Source organism: Lepidochelys kempii, chromosome 16, assembly GCF_965140285.1.
Source record: "Lepidochelys kempii isolate rLepKem1 chromosome 16, rLepKem1.hap1, whole genome shotgun sequence".
Taxonomy (NCBI): domain Eukaryota; kingdom Metazoa; phylum Chordata; order Testudines; family Cheloniidae; genus Lepidochelys; species Lepidochelys kempii.
The window spans coordinates 23850731-23877084 of record NC_136395.1 but is presented as its reverse complement, the minus strand read 5'-3'; the positions used below and the strand labels follow the sequence as shown (position 1 = coordinate 23877084).

The window sequence follows — 26354 nt, the reverse complement described above, 5'->3', positions numbered from 1 at the left end:
AATGTAGTTCAGTTCTCTAGCTGTAGACTCTGTGATCTCTTAGCCTGCGGACTAGGGATGCTGCAGAGGCTGCACTCAGCTTGCAGGTTGGGATGGAGGACTGAAAAGTGTTGACCCTCCAGGTGGTTTAAGGAGAATCATTGTCCAGCTAGGAATTACATCCTGGAAGGACGGCCATTTCGACAGAGATGGTGGGAGAGTTGTAATGTGGAAGGCTCCAACAGGATAGTGAGGGGAAAAATAACGATGGGCATGTTTCCATGTCACATTTGTCACTAATTGCTCGCCGCCTTTGCAGTCTTGCCAAGAACTGAACAGGTTATGGAGACTCAACTCCCCTCTCATTTCTATGGAAGTGGTCTCTCCGTAGCAGGAATGAGGCACACTCGCTGGGAAAGATTGTGTAGGAAGCTTGCACAGCTGCTGCTCGTTTTTCACCAGTTCCGTGGCGGAGGGGAGGGAGGGGAGATGGGAGAGGGAATAGCTGACTTCAGCCTGCTGGGCTGTCAAACAGGCACTTTCTACCACTAGTATGTCAGTGAGTGTTTCAAAAAGAGCAAACAACTGAAAGTGGAAACATCTAACCACTTTAACCCTTCTGAAAGTGCAGGAGGCATACTGACACTCTGTTACCTGGAGAGAGAGGTCTGAGCACGGTGTTTTGATTCACCTTGCTCCTCTCTTCAGATGTGTGTGATACAGTAGCTTTGCCTTCAGAGGTTATTTGGTTTCTTTTTTCCCATGGTGAAGAATTGTTTTCATTTCCTTCGTCCTGTTTAATCTGTTGTCTAATACGGTTCTTTTGTTAGGAAATCTTGGCAACCTAGTAGGGAGACTGGCCTTGAAATGTTGCCTTCCATGTATCAGTAGTTCCCGTATTCCGTTTCGCAAGTATGTAATCTATGCGAAGAAGCTGTTTGCATCTCTTTTATTTTCATAACCTGGAGTATTTTCCACTGAAAACAATTTCAGTGCAGCTGGAATCAATTTTTTACCCTAATTGACAACAGGGAATATAAAATAGGAGCTCCTCTGCCTAGTCTAATGCAGGTCAGTAGCAACCAAACGTTGCTACCATTTGCTGATTCCTTGGTGGCCTATATGAAGTGAGTTTAATACCCTTAACCCTAGCACAAAAAATGCCTTCCCAAATGACAACCTCTTTGTCAGTTTCAGCAAAGAACTCAAGGAATGAATGAGCTCTGGAGACTGGAATGCCTTCTCAGCTTGGGAGAGATGGTCCCAACAGGGCCAGGGAGTTGGTACATAGGCAGGTCAGGGTGTGGACACTTGTTCAGCCACCACCTGTGCTTTGCTTGTTCTGTGAATAGCGTGTCCCAGTCTCCAGAGCAGACACCAGCTCAACACTCCATGAATCCTGGTTTAAAAGATTAAAAGGGGAGTGGGGAAGAGAGAGGGATGCTCTGCTTCTCCGCTGCTTCAGAGCCTCTGCTTGAGGTTGTGAGCCACTTGCCATGTGTGGAGGGAAGAGTTGCAAAGAGATTTGTGTTCTGCCAACCCTGCTCTCAACAATGTGTAATTGTCCTAATGCATTATGGGTGTTTTTCATCTGTCCTGAATATGAGGTGAGAAGACTGGACAGAATAGACCCATGATCTGATCTACGGTAGCAAATCCCTTCCGATTTCCATCACCTCTATCTGTTACTGGAATGATGGAGACGGTATTTGTGATCTGGCTACAGACCAGTCCTGTGGGAAATCATGTTTGCTGTACCATGTCGTGAACCAGGTTCATTTGCTTTTTGAAAGCCTGTTTAATGCTTATAAAATTGTAATTTCACAGATTATATGATCTGATTAGCTAAATTTGAGGCTATTGGTATGCTAGCTCTGTTTATGTGCCCAAACTTCATTTACCCAGAATACTCTAGGAGCAAATAGAAAACCCTATCAGATACGTGACTTTCTCCTCTGTATAATTCTTAGCATCCAGATTCAGCATGTTTCAGACTTGTGTTAATGGCAGCTTTTATATGTCAATCTTACGTTCATTTGATTTTGGGTTCCACCATATCAAAAAAGAAACGGAAAAGGACAAAGTTGCATGAACAAACAGACTAGGATAAAGAATAAAACAAAGGCACATTATAAATAATGTCTGAGATATACAGTGTTCAGAAAGCGCCAAGGGGAGAGGAAAGACCTCTGGATGTGTTTTTGTGGAGCTAAAATGGAGACCTCGGGACGCTTTGCAGAGAAGATACTTTGTGGGTTCCTGGAACTGCAATGCTATACGAACTTTCCAGACTGCTAAAGAAAATGTACTGGTGAGCAAAGGCGTTTATAAAGATTAAAGATGAAACCTCTGAATAGTTTGAATTGAAAGCTTGAGAGTCGCTATGTTAAAATACACAAACTACAGTCATGGTATGAACCAGTGTCTGGGGATTATTTTCCCCATCTCTTTTGAGCCAAGAGGGTCAGGGAGTTTCATGTTAGCACTAATGCATTCTGCATTAGCGCATCATGTCAGGAACCTCCGGCCTTCAGTGTGTTAGTGAATGAGATCTGAGACAGCTCTGAACGTAAACCCAAGCTATATGAAGCCAATGCATGGAGAGTTTATATGTATATTTGCTTTCTGGTCCACAGTTCACCTGCATGTAACCGCATATAAATGCGATTATTAGGGTTGAACTGAGTGAGACTAGTACATTGCCTAGACTGAGTTTTCCAGGAATACTGTGTGAAGCATCTGTAAGTCATTTCTGAAAGTGCTGGGCCCCACATGTGAAACATCACACTCTGTACTTCCACTTAACAGGTACCACATCTGGCACTCCCTGACTGAAAATACCTACTGTGCGAGGAAGAAGAGTAATTGGCTTAGCAGTTTAGCTTGGGAAATCTCTAGGTCTGCAGTTTATCATACAGTGGACAGCAGCAATTAATATTAGTTCTTTAGTCCAAGTTTCTGAACATTATTCCCTGTAAAGAAAAGCTTGAGAACTCTACAAAGATACACAGAAAGGTTTTGCAAATCTTTCTCCCATAATATGGCATTAGTGCTGTTCTCCTCCCTTCTGATTATCTTTTAGAAAGAAGTTTTGTTCAGAAAAGATCCCCCCATAGCAAACAACCAGTGAGCTTTATTGCTGGGTTGAAGGCCATTAAAATATAACAAGAAAAGAGAGAAATACATTACAACTATATTGGGGCAGGGGGCATATCCCATGGTTCTTTGTGTTGCAGGAAGATGAGCTGCTCTTTGATTCTTTTCATGTGAATTGTGGAAGAACTTTTCTGTCCATCTGGGTACCCTGGGAGAATTGTGGGCAAGCACTGGAGGACTATCAGCACTTGAATGGTTCAGCCTGCATCCTCCTGCAAAGTGGGTGGGCAGGTTACCAGTCTAAATGAGAGCCTCACCCAGCCTTCAGCCTACCCTAGGATGGGCCAGCTAGCTCAGGCTGAATGTGCCACTAAACTCGAGCCAGAGTTTTTTGTGTGTGGATGGGAGGGTGGGTTAGGCACAACACCCGAATAAGAGCCCAGGTTAATTCTGCAGTAAAAGCATATTCTTAAGGTCAATGGACTTCCCTGATCTTTGGAGAAAGGTTTAGTTTCCTTAAGACCTACTTAACTCACTCAAACCATGTGAAAGTGAATAGAGGTCAGTACTATTTTAATTTATGCTTTCCCCCCAGCTCTTTGTCATGTAAATTACACTTCCTGAGACTCCCTTATGCTTCAAATGTGTGGACATTGGTAGGTCTAAGGAAGACTACATGAGTGCAAGGGAATCTAAGTTACTGTTGGCATACCGCTGCTGAATTTGGCTGTGCAAGGTTAAGTGACTTGCCCCAGGCCTCCTAGTAAATCTGTTCCAGAAACAGGGTTTGAATGTGCAACTCTTATTTGCTAGCTCAGACCTGATTCAGTTTACCGGAGGCTCTCAGCAAGTAACTTCACCAGAGCTCACTTTTCTGTAAAATGGGGATAATATGACGTAATACACAAAGAGATTGTATTTCATAGAGACCTAGGTAAGGAAGCATCATGATTTTAGCATTGTACTCAACACTTTGTCGTCTTACTTTAATGACAGAAGCACACATGTGAAGGCAATTCATCGAAGGAACAAAAACGGATGCACACAGAAGGACCATCAAAGGAAAAGGTAGGTAAAACGTGAAAGGGCAACGTATTGTTTTTGTTCTGTTCCTTGAAGTGCCAGCTCTTCATCTGGCTGACTCAAGCAACTTCATGGCATCTCCGTATGGCAACAGTAGCCGGGAGCTTTTCACATCCGAAGATCAGTTGTGCTGATTCACCCTCACCACCCCCTTATTTAGGATTTCTCCTAAAACCTTGGAAGTTTTGTTTGTTTGTTTACTTCCTTTTCAACACTCAGCGGAAATCTGGTGAGCAATACAAGTGCTGTTCCAACACAGATGACACTAAATAACTTCTTAAAAAGACATGTGCCTTTGGGTGCAGAGGGAGAGGGCTGGATTCTAATCTCAGACCCCTTGGTGTGATAGAGAATGGGTCACCCTTTAGAGTGTGTTGCTCTGGGAAGAGCAAAGTTAAGGATTTTGAGTTACTGGGCGTGGGGTCTTATTCTTTGTGGTTCGCTTCTTTAATATGGTGGTGGGGGGGGATGTTATAGAGGAGTTGTCACCTGCTGATGATTGTGGTTTTATTATATTGTATTATTTTTGGGTCTATGTTATACTGAGACTTGGGAGGGAGTCTTTGTATTTGTATTAAGGATATTAATCCTTGTTTTGTTTTTAGTGTGTGTACAGCACGTAGGGCTTGAATAGGCACTTGGTTGCATGCAAGGCTGTGTTGGGGGTAATCCACCATCATCCCTCTTGCCCCATGTGTTAGTGGATTTCCCAGGTTTGAGTGCTGCAGAAAGTGGCCCTTCTTGATATATAAAATCAACAGTACTTAAGAAGCTTGCAGTGCAGGCCATTGTTACAGGCATCCGCAACAGAATATAATTACTGTCAGCATGGGCTAGATATGTCCTTGGCTGTGGTCTCAATCCCACCTGCTCAGATTTCAGGACACTGGTGACTAGAGATGGAACCTAGGCCTCACACATGGCAGTGCATGACAAAATCGCTTGGTCATCAGTTCAAGACTTGGTGATTTGTCCGGCAGCATGTAAATGAATTACCTTTGGTTTTGCTATACAGTGTGAGGCCAGACCCTCAGTGAGGTTGCTCCATAGACTTCAATGGAACTACCCTGATTTACACCAACTGAGGATCTGGCCTAGTGGATTGTAGTACATAATGAAACCCTTGACATTGGTACTTATTATTTTGTGGCTGTTTTTAACAGAACCATTCAACGCCATTGAACAGCAAAGAGGGTTGCCGGTTTTCTGAGATTGGCTGCTCGTTTAGGGTGAGTAAAATGCTGCCTGCACCTATTCTGGAAGGTCGCCAGTAATGTACAGTCGCTACACTCCAGCTGCTGGCGTGAACCAGCCCAGGCACTAAACCGAGGGTGGTTTCATTTGGTTGGGTTTTTTGTTTGTTTTTTTGGTAAAGGGGTAAAACTTAACCTCTTCTGGCAAAAAAGAAGGGAAGAGCATGGAACTGGATTTTGACTGTCACAGTTCATAGGAGTGAAATTCAGCGGGGGATACACTGCAGGAGAAAAAGTATCTTCTACTCAGATTAAAAGGGGCGGTTCTGTAATTATTATAATTCTACAGCTATATCAGGTTTGATACTCTGTCATGTGTCAAACAGTCTCTGCAAGGTAACTTGTGGCACCTTAGAGACTAACCAATTTATTTGAGCATGAGCTTTCGTGATCTACAGCTCACTCTGATGAAGTGAGCTGTAGCTCACGAAAGCTCATGCTCAAATAAATTGGTTAGTCTCTAAGGTGCCACAAGTACTCCTTTTCTTTTTGCGAATACAGACTAACACGGCTGTTACTCTGAAACCTGCAAGGTAACTGTATCCCCCACAGCATTAACTGGTTTCTAAATTCTGCTTTGGATTTTAGTGTGCTCTTACTGCCTTGTAAATAGACATGGCTCCTATATTTTGTGTGCAGTGCATGTGTTAAGTATTGATCGACTTGCGAATCTAGCTGTTTATTTGCATGGCACCTTGTTAAGTGGAGGAATTTTGAACAACTGTTTTCTTGTTAATGTAGCATATGTACATATCATACACACACAACCGCCCAGGAGCTAGGCAGCCTGTTGCTCTCCTTTGAAGTCTGGTGCTATGGAGTCAGGCCTGTATCCTGAAGGCCTTACTTAGGTTTATCTCCCATGAAGTTGATGGGAGTGTTGCCTGAATAAAGGCTAAATGAGGATTTGTCCCCAAGTCAGTTACTTTAGTTCAATGATCGCTTCTTCTCCTCTCAATAGGGCAGCAAAGAGAAGACAAAAGAGCATGAAAAGACTGCAGTGGGGACCCACTTAATGATGCTGCTGCAGCATATAAAGCAACTGAAGGCCAGTTTGTGCCCTGCTGGTGGAGCTGCAAATGGCATCATCCCACACTTAGCTACAGCAGAGTCTAAAGTGAAGGGTTTGGAAAGAAAAGTCTCCGATCTCCAGATCCAAGGGGCCCTGGAAGTCAGTGGAGATCTGGAAGTGGACTGTTTTCCTGGCTCATCTGTTTGTGAGGAAGAGTCAAGTCTGCAACGGCTAGTAAGGGAGAAAGTGATTTCTGAGCTGGAAAACAAGTTGCATGTGTTTGAGAATATTGTGGCGGTGCTCAACAAGGAGGTGGAGACCTCTAACCTAGAGATCGCAGCCTTTCGGAGGAAGAGTGGACTTGATCAAGGTGTAATACAAAGCCTGGAATTGAAGGTAAACATTTATTATGACCATGTGTCTATGTTCAGTTTGTGTAGTTAGTAAATATACAGAAGAATCATGGAGGGTGGGTAGGCATGGTCCAAACACAGGAATGGGAGCGAGGAACTCTTGAGTTCTAATCCCATCTCCAAAACTCCCTCTGTAGCTTTGGTAACATTTTCAAACCTTGGTTTCTAAAGTAGACCTCTAAACCCATGTTTAGGCACCTAAAAGGTATGGAGAATTAGGGGTGCTCAGCATTTCTTGGATTCAGGTCATAAGAGAGCAAGGCACCTTGAATCAGATACAGCACGATCCTCTTAAACCAACATTGTGCATTTTAAAAGTTACCTCTCGAGGTGTTTTTGCCTTCTATAATAATTAGTACATGAGGTTTAAAAAAAAAAAGTGCGCGCGCACACACAACTCTCCATAGTGTGAGGCACAGGTGAGAGTCCTTGCATTATTGGACTGCCTTTGCAGCAGAAAGTCCTCTAGAGAGAACAGAGTGGGTTTGAACAGGAATAATTTTTTCCAGATTGCAGAGCTGCACCGATGTCTGGCGCAGAAAGATGCAGGCCTGAGCAAACTCCATAAGCGTCTCCAGTCTTTCGAACAAGCGTCCTACGATGGAGTCTTTTTATGGAAAATTACAGATGTCAGCAGAAAATACCACGACTCTGTGACTGGACGAGTAGTCAGCTTATTTTCCCCAGGTAAAAAACATCAAGTATATACACTCCAGTAAAATCCAGCTCTTGAAAACCCAGCTGTTGTCTCAAGAATGATGCTCTTATCTGCTCTTTTGACCAGTGATTCTTTAAAATAGTGCCCAGATCTAAGACAATATTTATAAAAGGACACACTAGTTCTGTCTGTTTATAATACAAGGCAACTTCCGCTCTGTAGTTATAGTTTGACCCTCTCTACCTCAGGATTGTAAGGGAAGGGTGCCCAAAGGGCAAAATACAGGGCCAAGTGCCTAACCCAAGCAGCCATGTTTGATGCTGGGATACTTGCAGCATGGCTGGCTGTGTGGATGTCCAGCCAGTCTTCAGAGGCTACTTCAGCCTAGTGTCACTGATCTGACCGTAGCTGAATGTTAAAACGCCTGTATGCTGACCTTCACTAGTGTACCTACAACTGCTTCTGCACTCATGTTTTCTTTTCTGTTAGCTGTAGCAGTGCATATGTAGAAACGGGATTTATTTTTTTCTGCAAAAAATTGTTCTTCCATCGCGGGCACAAATAATAGCAGTGGAGCTGGAAACAGCTTGAATTACAGCCACAAGTCAGTGACCTAATGGTACAAAGGCCGATATTTGTGCTGGCAAAAAAAATGTCAATGGAATTTTGTGGGCCCCATTTGGACGTGTAAAAAGGGAAGGCACACTCTAGCCCAGCTGAAAAACTTGGCCTAGAAGTATTTAGTTCAGAAAATAAAAGGGTAAAAATAATATAGACAGTGCTGGATCTGATGTCCTCAAATAAGGTATCTAAGAAATGGTTGTGAAACATATGCCGTACAGCCTGATATTGCCCACAAGTTCAGTGTTGCTGCACTGTTTGTTGTACGTGGCCTTTCGTTTCAGTTTATTTGCCCTCTGACTGCTGCTGGTTACAGTGACATCTGCTGGATCTGCATTGCTTCATCCCAAGTAAAGTCATTTGATGTCACTCTGAGAAAGCCCTGAGTGGCTACTGCAATCATTTTCCCCCCAGGAAATGAAGTGATTAGATAAAACATGTGCTTGTGGGTAATTACAGATCAGCTTCACCAACGTCTGAGTCATTCAAAGGGCTTCCCCCACTGGACCTTCAGTGCTTGCAGCTGGAAATCCACAGGGTATTCTGTTTAATCTGCCATGCTCATCACCTTGGTCTCAGAGCACCTGTTTCATTTTAAACCTTTTGCATATGTGAGAGCCTAGGAATACAGAATTTTTCAGAGACTGTTGGTAGGCTGTGGCCTGACTAACCACAAGTTCTAATTTTCAGCTTTCTACACTGCAAAGTATGGCTACAAAGTCTGTCTGAGGACTTATCTGAATGGCGATGGAACAGGGAAAGGAACACATGTCTCTCTCTTCTTTGTTGTCATGAAAGGGGAGTATGATGCTCTGCTTCCGTGGCCTTTCAAACACAAGGTAAAAAGAACATACTTCTCTTGTTCATAATGCTGAGATACTTAATTCCCCTTTACTGGTTTTTCTGCTGTGGGGTATCACAGCTTTTTTTCTACTGCATAGAACGTAAGGGTAAAGCAGTCTTCACACCTGATTGCACATTAGAAGCTCAATCCAGCTCCCACAGATGTCAGGCAAAGTCTTTCCACTGAGTTCAATGGAACTGAAGCATGGCTTCATTCCCCTCTCCTATCACTACAAGCCATGCTCTAATCCAAGGGCAGAATTCAGCTTTAAACAGGCTGGGATAGTACCCAAAGATATTGAGATTTTGTGCTTCTGCTCTGTACCATTTGCAAGAACCGAGAATCTCGTATATCTCGAAACTCTAGGTTTGTTGTATCTAAAACTTTGTCTGTGATTAAGCCAAAGCCTATCATCATCATTTCTATATCTCCATGTACCTAGATAGTACAGGAAGAGGCTAAAGCACAGGAGCTGGAGTCGGGAGATCTGCATTCTGTTTCCATCTGTGCCATAAACTCCCTCGGGTGATCTTGGGCACCTACTCTGTGTCTTATTTTACCCAGTTGCACATGTAGCTTGATGATCAGCAACAATAATAAAGGAAAGAGAGAAAAGGTTTAATGAGGTTCTGATCCCTGTTTTAACATTGACATTGTTAAAACATTGTTTTAACATTGACTCTGGTGTAGCAATAGTTCTGTAAGCCCGTTATATAAATAGCCATAATGCCAACCAGCCAACCAAAGAGAATAACGAATCAAAGGTCAGAATTCATATAACTTTTAAAAGGTGTTTTTATATTTTATATTTCAAGCTAAATGACAGTAAGTTAATAAAAGTAATAATGAGCAGGGGAAATTCTAGACTGTTTACTTTGTTCATCCCTCCTGCATGTTTGCACACAGCAAGTCGATCTGTCTAGTTCAAATCCAAACCACAATGATAGAGTTACTTTAGCAGTCTTAACAAAACTCATGGGTTATTTTTTACATTGTCAGGAGAGGGGGGAGAGGGAAAGTCTTTGCATCATGTAATTCTCCACCTAGACAGAATTTTTGACTTTGTTTTATTTTACAAGTGGCAAAGTTTTAGACATTTGATCTGGGAACCATTATAATCTCCCTTGTTCTCATTAGCTGACCTTGCCAGCTGGGAAACATTGGTTTTAGTTTGCGTTTAGTTTTCGATAGAGTATTCAGCTGTTTTTTGTAGCACATTTGCACTAGTCAAAATGCACAGGGTCCGAATGTTTTTGTGTCTTTGATTTTTGTTTGTTTGTTTTGAAATGCAAGAAATCATTATTGTTCCTTTCTTCCCTCAATTATTTTTCAGGTCACATTTATGATGCTTGACCAGAACAACAGAGAGCATGTAATTGATGCTTTTCGTCCAGACCTGACTTCTGCTTCATTTCAAAGGCCAGTGAGCGACATGAATGTTGCAAGTGGCTGTCCCATGTTCCTCCCTTTGTGCAAATTACAGTCACCCAAATATGCCTATGTCAAAGAAGATACACTTTTCCTTAAGTGTATTATAGAAACAAATTCATAAACCCTGGAATGAGGGTACTTGCCAATATACCCATGCAAAGTCTCTCTAGGGAGAGCCCTCAGCTTGAATCCTTGTGTGTATTTTCATGCCCACACAAAATCCAGTGAGTCAGATCCTGCAGCTCCACTGAAGTCATCTACATCAGCTGCAGATCTACCCATTGTGTTTACTTTCTCCATAGTATCTTAAGCACATTGCCTCATGCCACCAGTACAAATGTCCTGGAGTATGTTGTTGAAAATTATCAAAATAGTGTTTTAAAAAAAACAGTTGATACTCTTACGTTCCAAACTGAGGGACAGATTCTAGTCGGTCCCAGCACAGGTGCACATGTGGGGATGGTAGAAGGAGCAAGCCTCTTCTTCCCCCTGCCCACCTGTTTCCCTCCACATGTATACACACATGTCCGGGGCTAGCCAGATTCCTGGTGGAGCATAGCCCCTGCTCCTTTCTTGTGCTCCTGTGGTTGCCAGACTTCTGGAAAGGAAGGGGTAAAGGCTGAGTCTTAACTCCGCACCCTTTGTAGAGAAATGAGTATGCTGTACCCTCTCCAAAGATTTGTATTCTGTCTATCATTGCATTGGGATTCAGATTCTCCAATCAGTCACACACAGAGACATACGCATCGGTGTGTAACTTTGAAAGCAGTGGGTTGTGGCTGAATGTTCATAACTTGAATTCCTTACACTCTATGATATGATTTTGGTGTTTGTTTTATACACTGTATAAATATTCTTGCACATTAGCCATGTGATTGTTGGATTCAGCCAGATTTTACTGTGTCATATGAATCCTTACGTTGCATCATGTGAGTATGCCTTTGCTCTTACTAAAGGGAGGAGCTTGACTAAAGTAGGTGAGAAGAGGGAGTTCCCATTGTGGCCCTCAACACATTCCTACGTGCATCAAGAACCCCACATCCACTAGTTCAAGCAGCAGATAAATTCCGTCTGTGGGGTTTTTTAAGTGCTCAATCACTTTCTGAAACTCCAGGGCAAGTGACTTTATTGTACAATATTTATTTATTTTATCTTTTTTCTTTATTTTTTAATGTGCTCTGATGATGGGACCTTCCTCTGGGTCACAGTAATTTTTAAAATGTTGCAGTGGAAATGCTCACTAGAAAAGTTTGTGGCATTTATTTTTTTAAATAAAGCTAAGGAATGAATAACAAAAATTGTAAAGCTGGGAAGGCTGGCAGCTATTATATAATATGTATATTGGGTTCAAATACAACCCTTTATCCCAAAGAGAAAGTTACAAACACCCCCTTTGTCTCTACCCCATTCTTTCTCCATCCCTAGTCCCCTGACCTCATAGCCTCATCATCACCTGCTCTCCCTTCTTACAGGCCATTCTGGATGGATTCAGTGAAGTTCTTTTTGCTTTTGTTGCATGAGTTCCTGAACTTTCAGCCAAAACCATTGCAGCCTGTTTATCTTAGGGTTTTCTGTAGCACTGATCACTATAGTATCTAAGCACTTGGGATTTATGCCAATTCTTATGCACGTGAGTAACTTTACACATGAATAGCCCCTTTGACGTCTATGGGAGTTCTCATATGAGTAAAGTTACTCATGTGTTTAAGTTTAGCCCCAGTGGACCACTGATAGGATTTTGAACCCAGTACACTTTAACCACTGATTAAATCCTGTCATGGGTTCACAGACTCTCTCACAGCTACAGTTACTCCCTGCTGAGAGCAAACTGAAAAACAGACACTGAGAAGAATGGAGTGATGGAACAAAACATCAACGAAGAAAGAGGAATGACTACATGGTAGCAATTGGCCAGGGAAAACAGAAAATATACTTCCATATAAGATGAGGAAGAGAAGGCGAGAGACTGCAATTCTCCAATAGGTTGCAGAGCAATGAATTATTTTTGGATTGATGCTGTAACTCACAAGATTGCAGTGGTAACTCTTGTCCCAGTCAAATTGTTTGAAAGCCCAAATACTGCAAACAATCCTCCTGGTGCCACACCAGAGGAGTCTCTGCTTGGTACTGCAGTGCACTCCTGCACGGCTGTGGGAATTAACTTTCACTGTATAGGTCAGAAAATCTGGGAAAATCTTTCCAATGTCATTTAACCCTCTTTCATGGAAAGTCCGATGGACAGGGATTGTGAAGGAAAATTTTGGAATACTGAAGTGTAATTCCAAAGATCTGCCATTGAATCTGAAATCTTCAAAGAATGACAGGACTTGTGCCGCAACGCAGAAAGAGAAGCATATCAAAGCCCCATTGCTTGGGACATTGGAAACTAGCATTTACCAATATCTTCAAGTGAACAATTTGGCACAAGCAGGACACTGGACAATAGTTAAACTAATGGATCTTTTCTATTGCTGATTTCTACAGGGCCTTTGAACTCTGCAAGTCAAGTTTCCACTAAAGCAATCCTAAACAGCAATGTAATAAGCCTTAATAGACACTGCATTATTTACAGTACTAGTGAAGTGAAGGAGGATGAAGGATAGTTAAGCACTGGAATAGGTTACTGGGGAGGATGTAGAATTCCCATTCTTGGAGGTATTTAAGACTATGGGAGACAAACTTCTGTCAGGGATGGTCTAGCTATACTTAGTCCTGCCTCAGTCCTGGGGGTTCAACTAGATGACTACTTGAGGTCCCTTCCAGCCTGACAATTAAATAATTCTATGAAATGCACTCCTAGATGTAGGGTCATAATTGCCTTTAACACTGACGGGAGTTATAAATGTTTATTAAGAGGACAATAGATCTTTGAATAGAGTATAGAAAGCAAACTGCCAAAGCACATCAGACTATAGCCTTTTAAAAGCTCCAGTGAGTATTCCTATGGAATCTCTTTGCAACCTCCACTTCTCTGTAACAAGTTACACATGGTAAGTAGCACCTCTGCGCTTGGGATGCTTGGAAGTTGTCATGCATTTATCAGTTAATCGAGTGAATCAGTTCCACAGAGAAATCTGTATTCAGCAGACTAAAGGGCTTCAAGACGTGAAGTATACAATGAAAGACATTCTGGAGCCACTGTGGAATAGCCTGCTTCATTCACAGTAAATCAGCAGCACTGTTTTACATGTGATTTATAAGGGCTGACTCTGCCTGACATGATTATTTTAAAATGTGGACTTTAAAATACTGCCTATGAGTGCTGAATTTTTAGTAGTGCTTAGGAATGTGATAGAAGGGTGGCAGGAAAAAATAGTTCTGAGTTGTAATTAAAAACAACTTGTGTTAATATTGTGAGGAAAATCTGAGCCATTTGCTTTTTATAGAAATGGATTTTAAAATTCACTCCTTGCAGAAAATGGTTATCAGATAATTCAGATGCAAAACAAAATATTTAAAGAGATACTGTCAGCACCCTAATGTGAATTTGGGCAGGAGAAGGGCACAGAGTTCATAATATAACCCCCAATCCTGAATTAGATCAGCTTCCAGGATCAGGGCCCAAGAAAGTGAAATGGTTTCATTAAATTGTTTTATTCGTTTTAATCAATGAAAGCTTTTTTCATGCAAAAATATTTTCCTGAGCAGTGCTGGATGCCCAAATATCCCAGTGCTGTCCCTGATTCACGAGAAACAGATGAAACTGTTTGTCTGCTTTTATTGTGCAAGCTGAGTGAAATGCAAATCGTAGTTAGACATGCAGCAGAAATGGTGAAAAGTCCTTTTGCTCTTAATAATCTAAAGTGTTTTTGCTGACCCAGGGTTGGATTTTTCAAATCCCTTGTTTTTATCTTGACAGTGCCCTTTTCAATAATTAGTTGTAATGAAATATCAAATTTCCAAAAACTACAGACAAATAACTGAATAAGCTTGCTTATGAAGGAGTTGGGTGTTCTCTCGCTCTCTCTTTTCTAGGCTTAATATTTTGCAAGTATGTTCAAAATGTTTTTTTAGGGGCAGAAAAGTATTTTTCCTGGAATGTCAGTTCATATGACCACTGTGAAGTAGTATGTGGGGAAAAAAATACTCTTTTAACTATCTGTGTAATTTTAGAAAGTGGAGTTTTTACATCAGCCATCCATATTTTCATGCTGTTTATTTATTTCCCGAATAAAGCTAATTTAATCTAAAAAAATATGTGGGTTGATTTAAAAAATGGGGGTAACTGAATGACAGCCATTATTATAGCAGTTTATTTACAGACACAGCTGAGCGCCCATATTTATATGTTAGTAGGACCCACTGGCCTCAACCAAAGTAAGGCTCCTGTTATGCTCGGCACTGCACAGATACATATGAACAGATCGTCTGTGTCCTGAAGAGCTTAAAATCTAAATGAACCAGACACACAGTCAGTGGGAGAAAGGAAGTGTTGTTATCCTCCTTTTACAGTGGGGGAATTGAGGCCCAAAAAGATGAAGTGACTTGTCCAAAGTCACACAGGAAATCAGTGGCAGAGTTGAGAACTGAAACCCAAAAGATCTCCAGAGTCCCATTCCAGTACCTTAATGACAGGCCATCTTTTCCTCTCTGGTGGTGCAGGAAGGTGTTGTCCAACATGTAGCATTTTTATTTGCTGCAATATTGGATAAGTTTAAATATAAATGTTTTGTGTCTTTCTAAGCTAATACAATTCTAGGAAAGCCACAAAGGGTCATATGGTGCATCTGTCTCTCTTTTACTCAGCAGTGGGAGGGGAACCAGCTTCAGTCAGGACTGACTGTGTACGGACTTCTACATGTTCCCCGGGCAGGTTTGGTGGGAAGGGAATAACTCAGAGGAACCTAGCTAGATGCAATGCCCCCTCCGACTCCAAGGAGCCAGCACCCCGGAGAGGGGCGTCAATTGAGAAGGAGGGGAAAGCATGCTGGAGGGATGGGTGTCTCCCCTCCTGTATGCCTCCTGTTCAGATTGAAGGCCACGGGCATATAGGGGAGCGGGCGGCCCACAAACCATTACTCAGGCAAACACCTCTCCCCACCCAAGAAGTGCTGCATTCTCCTGTGAATCAGTGTAACCCCACCTACATCAATATGGTTGCTCTGGTGGAACTGAGAGGAGAAGCTGGTCCAGTGTGAGTTCTGCCTGGAGGAACTGCAGGCTTTGGCTTTGCCAGGATATGTTAAGAACCTCCTTGCTACTGCTGCAGACTGAAAAGGTGGTGGGAGCAGAGGGGGAGGGGAAAGCAGATGATCCTACAAGAATTACTGCAGAGTAAGATAATGGCAGAGCTCTGCTTGGTTGCCATGGGAGTTGAAGTTGCTCCATACCTGTGTAAGCCTTCCTTCGCCCTCCCTGATTAGGGATCTACTTCTGCACCAGGACTTTTTAATTAGCTGCTCTTGCTGCTTTTACGTACAGTTGGCAGCTATTTCTCAGGAAGGATTTGCTGCTGCCTTATGCTTTTTTTTTTTAAACTTCGCTTTTTAAAAATTTCCCCTGTATAGCTGTCAGCATAAAAAGAAAGAGCAAAGTGACATGTGCGTGTGCATGTGACAGAATAGACTGTAAAGGGTAAAGAATGAATGACTTCTTGGAATTTCTGTGCCTTTGCCTCCTATGATTTTATTATTAAAAATTATAGCGATTTTCCAAATCACATAAACAGTGAGTGTCCCATTAATGGCAGGAGTCTCGAATTACTTTAGATTGGAGATTAAATCAACAGAAACAGAACAAATTGCAAGAGCGGGGCCATCCAAACCTAGCTGAAAAAAGACTCCAGAGGGTGGGAGGTGGTATGCTGGGACTCCTATGGGCCAGATTCTGCCCTGTCACACCAAAGCAACCCCAGAGGTTTCAGTGTATAAATGAGAATAGACAAAGGAACCTGCTTGTAGAGGCAAATCCGGCTGCCTCCCACCATGACCCCTCCCCTCTGTGGGTGTGGAGGTCCCACAGAGTGGACGTGGGCAAGGGCGTGGGAGCCCATATGTGTGACACTCAGCCTTGGCTCTCTGCATGCTTTTGTAGGGAGAGGTCAGGGGGCGAGTCCCCAAGGGAGCATCAGCCGCTACTCCCCACTTAGAAGGGTGGAGATCAAGATGGAAGGGGGCCTGTCTCATGTGACGTGCAACTTTCCACTCATGCCCAGACCTAACCCTGCCTTACTTCAGCTGGGGGAGAACATGTCTGGCATTCTGGACAGCTGCTGGTCAGCTGATACATCTTGACCTGTTTTCCCCCAAAACCCCACATGAATATTTCCACAGCTTCACACCACAGGAGCAGGATAGCCTGGCCCAAGGAATCAAATAAATACTTTCACTTCTGATTGTAGTGGCTTAAACAATATAATTCATCGCTGCAGCATGGGAGATGGGAGTGAGATGCACAGTAATATCTGTTCCTAGAAGAGCCCATGAAAAACCTGAGAACATTAAAAGACTCCAGTTTCTTCTAACTAAATGAAGTTCATGCCAGGTTCATTCATAAAGTGCTGATTAACTTTTAATATGTCATAAACTGTCACAGCTAAGCAATTCACAAATAGGCTATATAAGGCTTCTAAGTTTTGATGTTTGTTTTTCTCTCAATAAACTCAATGTTTATTTTGACTAATTTTCCAGAGGTGTATTTTGGGGGTTTAAATTAATGTCCAAAGTATTTTTCAGTTTTTATCTGTTAAAAACAATTTTAAAAGTTAGTTGTTGAAGCATTTTAGTAGTAATTTGACTTCTAGTTACAGTTTTCAAATTGGGGTGTGCTCTTGGACTTAACACATAGGAAAAGCTATCAGGCTGCATAGTCAGCATGAATTTATTGTTTAACTTCTCAGCACTGATTAGAAGCACTGTGGCTTCTAGTGGTTGGCAAATATTGGCCTGTAGAACGTGACCTCTACAGCATGCTTCCGGTGCATCCTGAATTTAAAAATCGCAAGCAACGAGACCAATATCGTCCCATGCTTGTGGGACTATGCAGGTCCTCCGAGTAACTTTTCCAGAGTATAGTAAACAGGCATTCATTATGTTGTGGGTCAGGCCCTCCTCGGGTATAAATTGTAACAACTCCGTTGGACTTCAGTGAAGCAACACTGATGGAGACCAGCTGAAGAACTGACCCCAGTGGTGAGGTGAGAAATCTCCATGTGGAGTAAATATTTGTGAAATCAGGTGGAGGGAAGGTGGAAACTGATGGGGGATTTGCCACTGTCAAGCCCTGAAACTGCAGCGCTGTTACATCGCTGAGTGATAGCTTGACATTATAAGGAAATCAACATAGAGCAAACATTGTCGAACTTTTGACTGAATCATTGGAATAACCGTCCATTCTTTCTTTGGCTTCTATAGATTTAAGGCAAGGCAGATCATGGTTGTCAAGACCTGTCAATCATGTGTCGTGTGGAACTTTGGAGTCTGACTGTGAGCGCTCTGTTCCATCAAAGAAGCACAAAATACCCAATCCACTAAGGAAAAAAATAGCAGTGAAATCGCAGCTGAACCACAATTTATCTCAGCAACATTTGTTTAGACCTCTCACGAGCTGGTTTCATAGTTTGTTTGAAGACTCCAGGAGCCTAACCTTTACCTACTGCTATGAGCACAGGATGGGCACTCCTGAGTTCTAATCCTAGTTTTGATGCTCTCCAGCCCTTTGGCCTTGAGAAAGCAGTTAGTCTTTCTGTCTCTGTTTCTCCGTCTGGTGATAAAACCTACCACACAGCATTAACATAGTTGTACAGCTCTTTGATGGTTAAAAATACTATATCAGTACTATAAAAATGCTAAGAGTTACTGTTCTCACATGCATGCAGTTCACCAGCTTCTAATTTACTCCTTTGTATAAGTGGTTATCTTTCAGTATTTCACTTTTTGGATAGAGATCTTTGTAAGGCATGAAGGAACAGTGTAGACATTTAAAGGCTAGGTGGACATATTACAGAAATAGAATGATTTGGGGACAGGAAGATGTATAGAGCAAACTCAACAACATACAGCTTCTGCATAGTTACACTAGAAAGTGCCAAAGGAACATTTTTTATTTTTTGTAGCGAAACAAATGAATATGGCATGGGAATGGCTTTTTATGTTTCAAAGAGGTGTGTGGGGGTGTGTGACTATGTTGCAATAGCTCAATTATTTTATTATTTCTTTTATTTTTTCTTTTCTAATGGACTGTGATAACTTTTTTTCAGAACAAATCTTGCCAGATCAGCTTGCTGGCTTAAAAAACAAATTTGACTTTTGACAAAATTGGAAAGTGAGTGTGGCTGGAAGTAGGCACGGTGGGTGCCTCATGTCTGGCTTTTAGCAAAGAGTTTGCTAGTGTCTTGCATAATTTCTTCCAGTTGGCTTGGAAGTGAGCAGTGTCAGGGCCAGTGGATCATAAACAAAAGGTGATGATAAGCAGCAACGTCTGGAGTTTTCGGGAAGCCTCCAGTGCATTGTCACAGGAGTTGGTGGTAGGTCTGGACCTGGATAAGATCAACATCCTTTATCTGGAAGAGGAGGCACACAGCACCTTAAGGAAATTCACCGATGTTGCCAACGTGGGTGAGGGTAGTGGTGCAAACACCAGTGAGGACAGAGAAATTACAAAATGGGGGCTAGACAGGCTAGAAACAGGCAGGAAATAACAAAGGAAGGTTCATATGTCAAGGAAATATACTCTGAACTAAATATTCAGTGGAAGGGAGCCATTGGAAAGCAGCCATGAGGACCAGTAGAGGAAGCACCTGGGATACTAACTTGCAATGCAATATAAGCAGTGGAAAGCATCAATTTGATTTGGGGCTGCATGAGTTGAGACCTCCCATTATGTGGCCTAGAGGAAGCGTTGGTTGTTCTCTCTAGGATTCTGGAGAAAGCACTCCTGAAATATGGCTCACAGTTCTGGGCACCTCAGCCCTAGCAAAATATTGGTGAATTAGAAGGAGATTGGAGAAAAGCAAAAATGAATAATTAGGGGGCAGATGGGAATGATTTAGAAGGAAAGATTAAGAGAGCAAAGTATGAATCACTTGGCTAAGTGAGGGCTATCCATGTACAGATACTTGTATCCTGTAAAATACCCCTGGGGAGAGGATTTGTTAAGAATGGTATGTGGAGCTGGGGAGTGAATTAGGAGTAATGGGATGAAATAAAAGAAGTGAAAATTTTAGCTCAAATGCATCAAAACCTCTGGGCAGTGAGATGTATCAGTCTGCAAAATAGTCTGCTGAGGCCAGTGGTGGGAGCCCCATCACCTGGCTGGCACCTTTAAATCTAGGTTGGATAATGCACTAGAAGATGTACTGCGGGGAAAAATCCCACACTGTGGATGGGATGAGCTCATCGGGTTTTAACATTTCCAATTTCTATGGGCGGTCAATTTGCTGCTTGTGAAGGCTACAGCCAGACCCACTTCTGGGAGAAAGCTTCCCCCCTGCAGCCATAATCTACAGCATCCCTCTACTCCAGTCCCCCTCTGCCCTACCCCCCAACTCCACCTGCATTTCTCAGTCTGACCCACAACATCCTCTGCTGTTTCAGCCCTGATCTCTGCACAACTCTGTCCGTGCATGTCAAGCCTGACTTGAATGTTTCCATGCCTCTCTAGGCAGGGTAGCCCCAACAACATTGCCAGTGCCCCTCAAATGTGACCTGAAGCTCCCCCTGCTATTCCAGTTCTGGGATTCCCCACTGCCTCCCCCGTGCAGTTCTATCCTGACCTGCAGCATCCTCTGATCTCTGCTGCCCTACCCAGGGCTCCTGTACCTCTCTGCCAATACGTGTTACTCTTTTCCGCTCTGTTGTCTTGTCCAGAATGCTGGAATTGTCACAACGTTGACGTTCTAGGGCACATGTGAAACTTCCCTGCAAACTATGGGGAAATACCTTTCTGATGCCCTAGGAAAGGAGCTAAAACTCTTCCCAATCCAGGAGGAGGTCAGCTCCCACTGTGCCTACTTTTGCAGTCTCCATATCATATACTGATAGTGAGTTAGATGGGGTTAGCTTCCTTTTTAGCCTGCGTGAGAGAAAATTTCAGAGACATGGGAATGTTTTTTAGCAGACGTGGCTGCGTAAGTAGTCATGAGAGTTTCATTAAACTAGGTGCTGGCTCTCCAGATCTAGCTAAATCCCATAAGAGCCCTGCTATCAGGTGTCACTGCACTCATATGTCCACTGCCCATGGCCCTTGGCTGCTGTGGAGTTGCACAGTGTAAATCAGCGCAGCAGAGTCTGGCTCCCTGGACCTAGGTGCTTCACTTTCCGTTCGTGTAACATTGGTCACACATGTTTCCTGATGGCTCAATCCCAGCCCCAGTTGCTTGTGGGGGAGGCAGACAATTTAATAACTGTACAAGCTCAGCTTGATTGTTTTACGAGGCAGTAGTGAGTCCCAGGTCTGGATCCAAGCTATGTAACCAGCGCGGGTGTATCCTGTTGTTGCTCAGGTACACAGAATATGGCTCTTTGCACTGGACTGAGAAGTCCATCCTGGGTGGGAAGTAGGGGCAGGAGTGCAAGGCTGAGCGAGCTGGCGACACTGGAGACGGTACATGACTACAGGAATTCGAGGCTGCACTGCGAGTTACTGAGAAACAGTGTCCACGAGTGCTGGAGCACAGTCTTTGGTCACTGTAGCAAGGCCACTCCTACACGGCAGGGAGCGCTTGGCCTCTTCCCTGGCCCTGAAGGCTCAGCACCAGATTTGCTAGTCAGAGGCTTGGCAGTGGAAAGGCCAGCTGGTGGGGCAGGGGAGCACAGTGGTGCGAGTAGCCAGCAGCACCTGCTTCCCTGCAAAGGGGCTACCTGGAGTGCAGGGGCAAGGCCCCCAGGGGAAGTGCTAAGTTTATTTTCTTCCTCTGTACAAGGGACCCAGCACAAAGCGCCAGGTGCCTGCGCGATCGGTGTTTCACACCCTGCGGTACAAAACAGACAGGCAAAGATGTCAATGCTCTTCCCAGCCTACGAGACCCGGCCACCCCGACCAGCCACTCAGGAGAAGGCCGGGTAGCTAGGTCTTGCCAGGCCCCGGACGTGCTCTGTCAGACCAAGAGGGGACCTCTGTATTGAGAATGCCTTGCCTTGATGGACAGGTCCTGAGGCAGTGAGTTCAAGCCTCTCCCAGCAGATACAGTTATACAGGGAAACTCATCTCACAGACACTGAACTCTCTCCAGTTTAGCTCTGCCCTTCCCCATCTTATTTCTTCCTTTTAATGGGCCAGATCTTCCCCTCCCAGGCCTGGAACTGCTGGGTCGCTGTTCGGGGAGGATTCTCCTCCACGGGGACGGGTATGAAGTTACAAGCAGGGAGGTTAGTGCCCAGAACCCATAGGTTCCACCTCTGGCTGCTACCCCTGGATCTCCTGCTCAAGGGGTTCCCACAGGGCAGGAGGGATCCTCTTCTGGGGGGGGGGGGGCAGACCGTGCTAACAGCACTGTCTACCCACCTGCCCCCTTTGCCTTCTAGCCAGGCTCCTTCCAGCATGCAGACCCTTGGCCCCTCAGAGAGCTCTTGACCAGGAAGGAAGGTATAAACGGGCCACAGGTAGTAGGGGAGGGCTGTGAGCAGAGGTCCCCCTCTGCGTGTGTGAACTGGTTGGGTGGAGGGATAATCTATTAGCAAGACAAGGATCAGTGATGGTGCAGTGGACCTTTCCTTTCTCCCACCCCAGTATTTTTTCATCCTTTGCTAATCTGCCAGGTATAAATAACCCTAAGCCGCATACCCAGGGTAAGCCAAACCAGGGAGCAGGGAGGAGAGCTCTTCTGGGTCACTCGGGGCTCACTTTTGCATGATCTTCCCATATCACCTTTACTGCTGCCTGTGTTTGCAGGTCAGGGAATGGACAATAACCTGAAAACCATGTGCTTCTTCCAAGGGACAGTTCTGGGGAGAGAGAAATCCCAGGCTGTGGTCCAGCCTTTGGACACCAGACACAGCTCTGCCAGGAACCCTCTGGCCTGCCTAGCTGGCCCAGTCAGTGAGGGACATCCCTGGCTTCGCACTTGTGTTTACTGCAGGATCAGACTTTCCCTGCAGGCCAAGCTGAGGTCAAGCATTAATTTAGATTAAAAATCCAATCATAACGAATTAAAACCAGGAGAGCGCAAGCTGCTGCTCGAGGTTTCTCCCTGCTCCGGCATTGGGGGTCCTACTGAAGACTTACGCGTTCTTTCCAAGTTCCTCCCTATCTTACCTATAGCATTCCCTTGTCTCCTCCAGAGATCAGCTTCCCTTTCAGTCCATCATTCCTTTAGCTTTCCAAAGCCCCTTGACCCCTTGCTAGTAAACAAACCCCATTTCAATGGGAAGAATCATGTTTAATCAGCATGAAGATTTGTTCTGCTACAACTGGGGAAACCGTCGATCTCTAGCCAGGATGGCCTGGCAGAGAGAGGGGTGGAATCCTCTCTCCAGGGAACAGGGAGGAAGCACCATTGCTTGCGAGAGGTAGAAACAGCCTGGACAAGGTGCTGGAAAAGGTAAGATAAGGCATGATCCGCTATAGGTAGGGAGATGGGCTTAGATGGTCTGGGGCCACTCCTGCTCTATCGCCTTGGTACCCAAGCATAAAGCTCCCATTGACTTCAGTGGGAGCAGGACCAGGCCCCTGATCTTTATCATCTCCAATTACTCCATTCCTTGTGTGGTCTCTGATGTAACGCCTGCTCCGGATTTCACTGGGGCAGCTCACAGGAATACGGACTGCAGGACGGGGCCCTGTCTGGGCAAAGCTGATTGTATGATTATGAGTTCTTCATGGCGTGGAGAGCAGTGGCTGGGAAAGAGTCACTGAGGGGCCAGGAATCTCAGGCGTTACTAAGGGCCACAGGCGTTAAGGCCCAGGTCCTCAGAGTTATTTAGGTGTCTAAATACCTTTGAGGATCTAAGCCTATGAGAAAAACCTGCTCTTGGCCTCTTTTCACAGGCTGTGGTGGGAAAGCAAAGCAGGTCTGCAACTTTGACTAAAAATAACCTCCCTTCGCCTGCATGGGGCTCTGCCTAGAGAAGATGTCGGAGCTCAGCAGCAGGAGAGGCTAGTGAGAGTCTGATCCTGATGGTCCTGGGAGCTGAGGATGCTCAGTGCCAGGCCGGACTGGGTGCTAAGAGAACACTGGCAATGAGGTGTGGCTGCAGTGAGGTTTTGCTCTGTGGCCTTGCAGGACAGGGAGAGAAAGAGAATCTGTAAATCGGAGTCGTTACTGGTCCTGTGGGATGGAACAGTGTGTGTTTCATCAGGCTGCAAACTACATGATTACTTGAGTGACACACATGTGCTAGCATGTGTCTCAGCAAGGCATCTTAAGACAGATTCTGATCTAACTTACGTCAGAATGAATCTGGAGTGACTCCATTGGTTTCAGAGGCGTTCCTCCGGACATACACTGGCATGAGATCAGAATTCAGCCTGGTCTTGTGCTTAAGGCAATGGGCTGGGGCTCAGGATATCTGTGTTCAGTTCTTGGCTCTCTGACAGACTTCTTGTGTGACCTTTGGTGAATCACTTCTCTCTCCATGTCTGAGCGCCTCATCTGTAAAACGGGGATAATAATCCTTCCTTTATCTGTCTTGTCTGTTCTGATTTTAAATTCTTTGGAGCAGAGACTGTAACTACTTTTGCACAGTGCCTAGCACGATGGGGCCATGATCTTGGTTGGGACCTCTAACTGCTAAATACAATTAATTAATTAATTAGCTTACAGCAAGCTTCTAATTGCCTAAGAAGCCTCCCAAACTTGACCTATTAAACACAAGTAATTACTCTGGCTTTTCCAGGAACAGAAAGAGTTTGTTTGGGGGGGGGGGTTGTTTTTTTTCCTTTTGAAATGGCCTTTCTGAGCTTTGCACGGGAACTGCAGACGTGTACATAATGTATCTGTGTCAAAATTATGTAACGGCTGCATTAATATAAACCTTGCACAGCTGGAAGGGCACTTACAAGCGCTTCATGTCTTTTGCAATTGAATAACTGCACACAAGGAAAGTTAAGTCTTAAAAAAAGGGTTCTGGATTAAATTCATATTAAATAAACAATAAAAAGACATGAAATCTGTTGCCTAAATGGTCTTCCTTAAAAAGGCACAGCTAGCAAAAAACAGCTGAATGTCAGATTTAACTACACTGGATCTAATTATAACCTTACCTTTGCTGTAGTATGCCCTTCCTGATAACACTTTTACTCTGCTCTGAAAGGATTCAAACAAGAAACAGTTCACCCGATCCTGTAGTACATGAAGCAATGTCTGCTGCATTACCCTGGCCACATGGAATGCATTGAGTAGTGGTGCATTCCAAGCAGGAGGTTGTGTTTCCAACCCGTGTTTTCCAGGAACAGATTCCTGATTTTCATCTAGTTCTCATAAGTTTCTCGATAAGGAAACCAATTAGATTTACAAAGAAAATCAAAGCAAGACCTGGTGTTAAATAATCCAACAAATCAGTTTTGTTGGGGAAATGACTGTCAAAATAAGTTATTTGATCTGAACCAAAGTGCCTAGGAAAACTGAATAGAGCTCCATTTTACAGGACTGGGTTTCTTTGCTCCATGTTTCATTTATCTGTATATCTGGGTGAGCAAAAGACATTAGCTGTAACCAGTTTTACTAATGTGCAATGAGTGTGTTACTAACTTGTTAATCTTGAATTGCCAAAGAAAAATGGCATTTTCAAATTGGTGTGAATTAATGAAAGGTGTATGTGAAAGGTTAGAATATGGGCTTGCAGTCTTTCTGTACCCAGCCTTCATGGGAACAAATGGTCTGACATAGAGCTAACCCTACAGGGTTCTGTTTTATTCTGCAGTGTACTGATCTTGCACCATGGAAGTCTGTGGAAGTGACTTACACAGATTATAGCTCAGAATCAGGCTTTGGTTTATAATCAATTTAGTAGCTGGGTTTCATTCACTAGTATAATATTCTGAACGCTTTGGTTGCCAAGGCTACAAGCCAGTGCATAAACCCTCCTCCCACTCCCATTTACCCAGAAAGAAAAACAAAAAGGAAAACGAGATTTGCTGATTTCTAGGAGATTTTGAAATGCATCCTCCAAATAAACCTTACATTTGGAGGCACTTTTGAGCCAACGCCTCTTGGGCTGCAGGCTGTACTCATGCAAAACACCTCCCACTGAAATCATTGGCAATTCTAGGTGCACAAAGCCTGCCAGCCCAGACTCTTTTGCTGATCGGTGGTCTGCCGATGCAAGTTGTTTAATTTGTATGAAATGTTCCAGTGCACCCTCCCTTAATTCAAAACAATTTGCAAACACCATTTTACATGGAAATTCAATACTAGCAAGTCAGTAATTTACAGCCACAAAACTTGGTTTTATCATGGAGCCATTTGTCATTGGAAGTTTGCAAATCTCTTTGGTGTCGCTGAGCTGAGCTGCCAGCCAGTTATTTTAAAAATTATTTATTTACAAAAGATTATTTGGCAATGTTTTTTTAACCCAGGTAGCACAGCATAGAAGCATCCCTAGCCCTTCGAATGGACTTGTTTCAAATGAAATATTGATTTGGCTTCATAAACATGTATGGGGCAAGGTGATTAGCTAGTGTAAACTGGCCTACCTCTGTTGATTCCAGTGGAGTTCTGGTGATCTACACCAGTTGAGGATTTAGCCCATTCTCTGGGCCTGAGTCTCCCGTGCAATTCCATTGATTTCATTGGAGTTACTCCTGATTTACACTGACGTAGTAGAAAGGAGAATCAAACCCTTTCAATTCAACTTCAGCTCAACAAGGGCCATTTCAAACAGAAAATTCATTGGGCCAAATTTTCCTCTCCTTGGAGTAAGTCAGGTGAGATCAGAATCAGGCTCAGTGGACCAAATTCGCTTCTCAGTTTAAAGGGGAAAAAGGTTTCGTACGTAAATAAATTATAAAAACTCTACTGGTTCTCTTCTCACACTGTTGTAAATCAGGAGTAACTCCATTCGAATCAATGGAATTACAGTGGTGTGAA

At 43.7% G+C, this 26354-nt stretch overlaps 1 protein-coding gene across 4 annotated transcripts in view; it reads left to right on the top strand.

Annotated features, from left to right (window-relative positions):
- The window catches only part of TRAF1 (TNF receptor associated factor 1), a 64594-nt gene extending 50000 nt beyond the window's left edge, over nt 1-14594 (top strand). For 3 of the 4 annotated variants that reach the window (XM_073314966.2, XM_073314965.2, XM_073314970.2), the window contains 6 exons: nt 4072-4143; nt 5322-5387; nt 6373-6819; nt 7346-7523; nt 8806-8954; nt 10293-14594. In XM_073314966.2, coding sequence (XP_073171067.1) covers nt 4072-4143; nt 5322-5387; nt 6373-6819; nt 7346-7523; nt 8806-8954; nt 10293-10511 — 1131 coding nt within the window. In that variant the 3' untranslated portion in view covers nt 10512-14594. Of the gene's footprint in view, nt 1-2144; nt 2291-4071; nt 4144-5321; nt 5388-6372; nt 6820-7345; nt 7524-8805; nt 8955-10292 lie in introns of those variants that run through there. The other variant, XM_073314971.2, reaches the window with a different exon arrangement.
- Nucleotides 14595-26354: the final 11760 nt, after the last annotated feature.